The following is an 8,118-nucleotide window of genomic DNA, read 5'->3' on the forward strand; positions in this document are numbered from 1 at the left end:
TTTGTATTTTGGTTACACAATTAATTGTATTTAATTTAATTTCCATTTCATTCATAGTAAATTATTGTAGTTTCTGGCTGGGATGCTTCCCCACAGGAAGAAAAGACTAAGAACATTATTTGACACATATTATTCCATATAGAGTTCACTAGTATCAGTAAAAATCTGTGTCCCATTCACTGAGAGAGACACTATATGACAAAGTAAGGAGAACGCTACCATTTTGTAACAACGTTCGTAGTCACGGGAAGAAGGAGGCGGGAACCGGCGAACATTTAAGATTTTAATAAAATAAACAAAATGAAAGTAAAGCGGCAGCCCCTCTCAAAACCGGTGAGTGGTGGAGGTGTCGCTCATTATCAATTACTCCACCGGCCTCGCTCCGTTCCCACGGCTCTCGGCCCCGCCCCACTCTGTGTGAGTCGCGAGTGCAACGGTGATAGATGTCCCTCTAGAAAATGCTCTAAATATGCATTCTGTGTGAACGGCTTGATGTTCTCTTTTCCCCCAATATTTGTAATTAACGCCGCAGCGGCGCATCTAGTGGGTTCAACTGGATAGGCTAACAAAAACATTAAAATGCAACGACACTTACATCGTCATCGCATCTTGTGCGCCACTGATAATGCTGCCTCCTTAACGCACACCTAAAATTCGAATGCAATGTTTTTGCATTCGAATGTGGATGTTTATTTTAAATTTTACGAATATTTTAAATTCAAATTTTTTTTGACAGCCCTAGTGATCAGTGGGGTCTTATGTTTTGTGTGTTTTGGTCTCAGATGATGAAAGTGATTCAGATGCTGAAGAGGAGCAACAGAACACAGTCAGACTCGATTTTAATCTTCTTCTCCAGTTCATTATCTCATCTCATTAAATAGTTTGTGAGCTAATGTACTCATTTTCCGTCTCTCTCTGTTCAGAAGCGCCGGCGTGCGACTGTAGGTGTTCAACTGGATGACAAGCGTAAAGAGATGCTGAGACGCCACCCTCTCTCGCTCTGTGTGGACCTCAAGTGCAAAGGTGTGTGAAACCATAAATAGATATAGTTGCTCACAAAGGCTGTACAAAGTCACATCAAAATGTTTAAAAATTAATCAAAATAGAATTAAAAACAGTATTATTACAATTTAAAATAGCTGTTTTCTATGTGAATATATGTTAAAATGTACTTTATTCCTGTGATCAAAGCTGTATTTTCAGCATCATTACGTCAGTCTTCAGTGTCACATGATCCTTCTGAAATCATTCTAATATAATTTGCTGCTCAAGAAACTTTTATTATTATTATCAATGTTGAAAAGAGTTGTGCTGCTTCATATTTTTGTGGAAATTGTGATCCAGTTTTTCATGATTCATAAATGAACAGAAAATTGAAAAGAACAGCATTTATTTGAAATCGAAATAATTTTTTCATCAATTTAGTGCATCCTAGCTGAATAAGATTATTAATGTAAAAAATGTACTGACCCAAAACTTTTGAACAGTAGTGTAAATTATGTTATTAGGATTTTATTTCGTTTTTTATGAATGCTTTATATGAATATAACAAAGTAAATAATTAAAATTTTAATTTAAATAAATACAGTTTAAATGAAGAATTTATATTATATTGGGAGTCATATTTTTTGTGCCAGATATAAAAAGATTTGTTTGTAATATTTTAAAAATTATAATTGTTATTTGTGACCCTGGAGCACAAAAGCAGTCTTAAGTCGCTGGGGTATATTTGTAGCAATAGCCAAAAATACATTGTATGGGTCAAAATGATTGATTTTTCTTTTATGCCAAAAATCATTAGGATATTAAGTAAAGATCATGTTCCATGAAGATATTTTGTAAATTTCTTACCGTAAATATATCAAAACTTAATTTTTGATTAGTAATATGCATTGCTCAGTATTTAGATTTTTTTGCACCCTCAGATTCCAGATTTTCAAATAGTTGTATCTCGACCAAATATTGTCCTATCATAACAAACCATACATCAATGGAATGTTTATTTATTCAGCTTTCAGATTATGTATAAATCTCAATTTTAAAAAATTGACCCTTAAGACTGGTTTTGTGGTCCAAGGTCACATATATGCAATTAAATGTATAGCCCTCTTAAATAGTTGAAATGTAATTAGCTTTTTTCTTAAGTTTTATTGTAATTAGTCATTTGATATAATTATGTAGTTAGTCTTTTTCATCAGTACTTGTATTATCTTTCTCCAGACGGCAGCATCCTGCATCTGTTTTTCTATTATCTCATGAATCTCAACATTCTGACTGTGAAGACCAAAGTTTCCACCACTACAGATCTGTCCGGAGCCGTCAGCGCTGGGTCAGTGCAGCTGCACCAAAACCAAACCTAAATCAAAAGCTTGCACAGTTAGTGTGGTTGTTTGTTTTCTAGCACCATTTATGCTTCTGTCACAGAGAGCTGCTGAACTCCGAGAGTCTGCTGAACTGTCTTTATACGTCTGATCACGGCAAAGAGACGCCCAACCCTGCCAACCGCTACCAGTTTGATAAAGTCGGGTAAGGTAGACGTCTCCACTTTAGTAGTAACACTGACATAATTAAATGAAATGAACTAAATGATGGTTTTATGCAGAAATTTCATTAATGGGCATTTTTAAAAATGTTTTTACTTGGGAAAATTGTAGACTTTCTACCAAATATATAACTGAAAGAGCTTCAATTGCTACATTATGATTTTTGTACTATATTTGTTGTGTGAATATTAAATTATTATGTGTAATTAATAAATAATACGTAATGTATAATTAATAAATTATAATGTAATAAATATTTTTTCTTTATCTTATTTATGATTTTAATTTATCATGAAAAAAGCCTTTGCTTCTGAAATAGCATTAAATAATAAATGTAATAAAATGTAATTTTCTGTGCAGAATCACTACGTTTGCGGATTATGTGTCAGATCTCGGACATCCGTATGTTTGGATGCAGAAACTGGGTGGCCTGCAGTTCTCGTCTGATGTGTGTATTACATTATGCAATGATTTTATTATTATAATTTTTTTAATAACGTTTTGCATTGGTGTTTTTGTTAAACTATTTTTATGCTGTGTTTGTAAATATGAGTCTTGAATGCACAATATATCTCCGACCATATCAACATTTCCAAAAATCAAGTTTCTGCTGGTCTTAAAAAGGTCGTAGAAAGTCATAATTCGCACATCCACAGATTAAGGACTTAAAACGCTCTTAAATCGGAGCAGAAAGTCTCCATAAAGTCATGGCTTTAAATGCTGTATATACTTCCTCAGTATTTTAGTTTTTTCGCAATACAAATATCTAAACATCCTTAAATCAAGATGCAGTTACTTGAGATGCAAAATAAAGATATGAAGTCTTGTTTTCCAAGCAACTGAACAAAATTACTTGAGTTTGTTGAAATCAAGAACAAATATCTGTCAGTGGCTTATGAAAGCGTGTTTTCCCTTTAAATTAAGTAGATTTTTTTCTGAGCTCATTTGCAGATATTTGTTCTTGTTTTAATCATAAACATAACTTTGATCAAATTCTCAAAAAAACAAGACATCATTTTGCTCATTATTATGCATGAGTCTTTAGACATTTGCACTGGAAAACAAGACAAAAATACTGAGAAAGAACGTCACTATTTCAGTGTGATCAGGAGTAAAACTTCTTTCCATACTTTTTTATTATTGACATCAGTGTAAAGTGGGCAGTGTTGTAATGTCATGAAGCGTGTTTGTTTCAGTCGGCGCTGACAGGCAGCGCTCTGAGCGCCAGTCACATGGAGAGGACCATGAAACTGCTGCGAGGAAGACTGCAGGCTCGACTGGCCCTACACAAACAGTTCAGCTCACTGGGTATGAGACAACCAGACTTTCACTCTAGTATTTGTCTTGCATTGCTTCACAGTTACTGAGGTTTTCTGAGTGTCTGTTTATGTGGTTGCTAAGGTATTCTGGGTGGTTGCCAGGTGGTTGTTTACTGGCCGAGGTCAACAGACCATATGTGACTCTGGACCACAAAACCAGTCATAAGGGTCAATGAAATTGAGTGAAACTGAATAAATAAGCTTTCCATTGATGTATGGTTTGTTATGATAGGACAATATTTGGCCGAGATACAACTATTTGAAAATCTGGAATCTGAGGGTGCAAAAAAATCTAAATATTGAGAAAATCGCCTTTAAAGTTGTCCAAATGAAGTCCTTAGCAATGCATATCATAATGATAATACATGATATATTTACAGTAGGAAATGTACAAAATATCTTCATGGAGCATGATCTTTACTTAATATCCTAATGATTTTTGGCATAAAAGAAAAATCAATCATTTTGACCCATACAATGTATTTTTGGCTATTACTAGAAATATACCCCAGCGACTTAAGACTGGTTTTGTGCTCCAGGGTCACATATTAAAGCCTTGTTCAGAGTCAGACTGTCAGTCCAAATTTGATTTTTGTTCATATCTGATTGGAATCCATTGACTGTCAACACTGTGTATCGCAACTGCTCAGATCGTTTTACTCAATATCTGCATCGGTTTCTATGGCAATGACGACGTGTTGGTATGTCTATGCTAAAAACAACAATAAGAGCAATACAGTTTGCAATACAGATGTTGTCTTACAGCATGCTGCCGTCGCGATGGATTATAATATTACGTCAGTATGTTTTCTACAAACAACATCTGACGTGTTTACTGTTTACGTGACGTGAGAACGTGAAAAAGCTACGCAAAATCCGATCTGAGCAGTCAGACTGAAACGCATTTCCAGAAATTCGATTTGAATAGGATTTCAAACCACATATGAATGTAGCTTGAAACGGATTTGCAAAAATCTGATTTCATGTAGTTCGTTGCCATTCAGATGCACGATTTGGGCTGACAGTCTGAACGAGGCTTAAGAAACAAGATAAACTCAGAAAATGTGTGTTTAGTCAATAAATATGCATTATTATATACATACACTTCACAAAAATATGAAGCAGCACAACTGTTTTCAGATAACAATAAATATTTCTGAGCATCAGATCAGCATATCAGAATGATTTCTGGAGGACTGAAGACTGGAGTAATGATGCTGAAAATTCAGCTTTGATCACGGGAATAAATTACATTTTAAAATGTTTTCAAATAGAATACAGTTCTTTTTAATTGTAATAATATTTCACAATATTACTGTATTTTTCATCAAATGAATGCAGCTTTAATAAATATATTAATTGAACCATGATGCTTTTGGTTGTTGCTGGCTGTTTAGTTTGTTGCATTAACAATGCAATGGGTTTGTTCTGTTCCAGAGCACAGCATCATACCTGTCTCCAGCGAGTGCCAACATCTGTTTCCTGCTAAAGTGGTTTCCGGTCTCATGCGCTGGACCATGATGAGCTACCAGGAATTCACTGTATGTTTCTTGCAGTCTTCTCTTTCGAATAGGGATGTTTAGCATCTCACATTGACATCATGTAGTGCACATTTGCTTGAGTGAAAAGCAGTATCTCAATGTACTTTGGTTCTTGTTCAACAGGAGCTGGGCTTCGTGCAGCATGTGTTGAAGGCCGGTCTGGTGCGTGAGACCGATCTGTTCTTCATGGCAGTTGTAGAGAGAGGAACAGGTGGGAACTGTGCTCTTGTGTCAGACTCTTCACTGTCGACATGTCTGGTTTGCAGCTTCTTCTGGCCTAAAATCGCCCCCTTGGACAGGAAGAGACCATCTGACTGACATGTTCAGTGGCCATCCACAGTTTTTATGTGATGTTTCGAGTGGCACGTAAATCTGAAATCAGTAATATCTCGTTTACTTGCTACTAGGTATCTCAAATCAAGGTCTTGAACATCTTTCCGAGCAGTGTTTTTATGAACTAAAACTATTAAAAATCTATTAAAACTATTTATTAATATTTGATGAAAAATGTTAAAAACTTAAAAATGTAAAAATGTTGCATTGAAAGGTTGACAGATTAAAACCTTAAAAAATGTAATTGCTTTAAAATATAAAAAAGTTATTTTATTTCAGCTAGTAAAACTAAATAAACTTAAACCAAAAACTTTAAAACTATATAGACCTATTTAAAAATAAATAAATAATAAAAATGGCAAAACACTACAAAATTACTAAACATTTAATTAAGGTTCAAATGAAAACAATTCTTAAAATTCATAATTTTATCAAAAGTTAGTATATCAATAGTATATCAATAATACTAAAATAATACTGTTGCATTGGCAACTAAATGAAATAAAATAAGTTAAACTGCTAAAATTGCTGAAATAAAAATTAAAGCTAAATAGAACTAAAAAACCTAATAAATACGACAAAAGCACATAAAATTACTAAAAGCAAAAAATATATTTAAAAAATCAAATTAAAAATATTAACAACTATAATAGCATATTAATTATATTAAAATAACACTGTTGCATTGTCAATGAAATTCTAAACGAAATAAAATAAATTTAATTTGAAGTACTACAATTAGTAAACCTAAAGTTTATTTTTTTAAACTTTAGGTTTAGTAATTGTAGTACTTCAAATTAAATTTATTTTATTTCGTTTAGAATTTCATGTTAAAAAATTTATTTTTTTATTAAGCCTAAATAAAACCAAAACGTATTCAGTATATGAATAAATACTATAATATTGTATAAACATTGCTAAAGTAACACTGTTTCAGAGATTCAGTGACGTGAGCATCATAAATTCCACAGTCATGGAAATGTTTGATGACATAACTCTTGTCTTTGGTTCTCTCAGCTCGTCTGCTGGCCGCTGTGGTGATGAACCCGCGTTACCCTGAGGTCGCGCCGCTCTTCTCTCTCTCTCTGCACTGGAAAGGAGAGCGCAGCGGGCGCACTGATGATAACCTGCAAGTAAGAGCCTTACAGCTGCAGCGTGTGCAGAGCTGCTCAGGTGTATTCAGTGTGAAATTATTCTCTAAATGATGTGGTTGTCATGCGCAGGCGATGGAGAGCGAGGTGAACGTGTTCCGCTCCGAGCTGCAGGGGCCACGCCCGGGTCTCCAGCTCCTGACCAATCAGATCCAGCGCTTGTGTGTGTGTCTGGATGTGTATCTGGAGACGGAGAGTCAAGTGTGTGACGGCTCTGAGGGACCCAAGGAGTTTCCCAGAGAGAAGATGTGCTTGCGCACTGCCAGGTAACACACTAGACCTGCTTTAACCACACTGCTGTTCAAAAGTTTGGGATGAGTAAGATTTTTAATGTGTTTTAAAGAAGTCTCTTCTGCTCACCAAGGCTGGATTTATTTGACCAAAAATACAGAAAAAACAGTAATATTGTAAAATATTTAAAATAATGGGTTTCTATTTTAATGTACTTTAAAATGTAATTTATTTCTGTGATGCAAAGCTGAATTTTCTGCATCATTACTCCAGTCTTTAGTGTCACATGATCCTTCAGAAATCATTCTAGTATGCTAATTTATTATCAATGTTGGAAACGGTTGTGCTGCTTAACATATGTGACCCTGGAGCACAAAACCAGTCATAAGGGTCAATTTCTCGAAATTGAGATTTATACATAATAAATAAATAAGCTTTCCATTGATGTATGGTTTGTTAGGAGAGAACAATATTTGGCCGATACACAACTATTTGAAAATCTGGAATCTGAGGGTGCAAAAAAATCTAAATATTGAGAAAATCTCCTTTAAAGTTGTCCAAATTAAGTTCTTAGCAATGCATATTACTAATCAAAAATTAAGTTTTGATATATTTACAGTAGGAAATTTACAAAATATCTTCACAGAACATGATCTTTACTTAATATCCTAATGATTTTTGGCATAAAGAAAAATCAATAATTTTGACCCATACAATGTATTGTTGGCTATTGCTACAAATATACCCCAGCGACTTAAGACTGCTTTTGTGCTCCAGGGTCACATATATATTTTTTGTTAATCAAAGAATCCTGAAAAAAGTATCACAGGTTCCAAAAAATATTACTGTAATAAATCAGCATATTAGAATGATTTCTGAAGGATCATGTGACACTGAAGACTGGAGTGATGCTGATGAAAATTCAGCTTTGCGTCACAGGAATAAACTATATTTTAAGTATATTAAAATAGAAAACCAGTATTTTAAATTGCAATAATAT

General features: G+C 34.2%; 1 protein-coding gene across 4 annotated transcripts in view; it reads left to right on the top strand.

Moving 5' to 3' along the window:
• The window catches only part of LOC107701075 (THO complex subunit 5 homolog), a 25,105-nt gene extending 17,948 nt beyond the window's left edge, over nt 1-7,157 (top strand). For all 4 annotated transcript variants that reach the window (XM_016503010.1, XM_016503009.1, XM_016503011.1 and 1 more), the window contains 10 exons: nt 783-826; nt 924-1,023; nt 2,221-2,329; nt 2,425-2,526; nt 2,904-2,991; nt 3,740-3,851; nt 5,300-5,403; nt 5,527-5,614; nt 6,754-6,869; nt 6,960-7,157. In XM_016503010.1, coding sequence (XP_016358496.1) covers nt 783-826; nt 924-1,023; nt 2,221-2,329; nt 2,425-2,526; nt 2,904-2,991; nt 3,740-3,851; nt 5,300-5,403; nt 5,527-5,614; nt 6,754-6,869; nt 6,960-7,157 — 1,061 coding nt within the window. The remainder of the gene's footprint in view (nt 1-782; nt 827-923; nt 1,024-2,220; nt 2,330-2,424; nt 2,527-2,903; nt 2,992-3,739; nt 3,852-5,299; nt 5,404-5,526; nt 5,615-6,753; nt 6,870-6,959) is intronic.
• The last annotated feature ends 961 nt before the right edge of the window (nt 7,158-8,118 follow it).

The sequence above is a fragment of the Sinocyclocheilus anshuiensis genome, unplaced genomic scaffold (genome assembly GCF_001515605.1).
Source record: "Sinocyclocheilus anshuiensis isolate Anshui unplaced genomic scaffold, SAMN03320099.WGS_v1.1 scaffold1468, whole genome shotgun sequence".
In the NCBI taxonomy this organism is placed as follows: Eukaryota; Metazoa; Chordata; class Actinopteri; order Cypriniformes; family Cyprinidae; genus Sinocyclocheilus; species Sinocyclocheilus anshuiensis.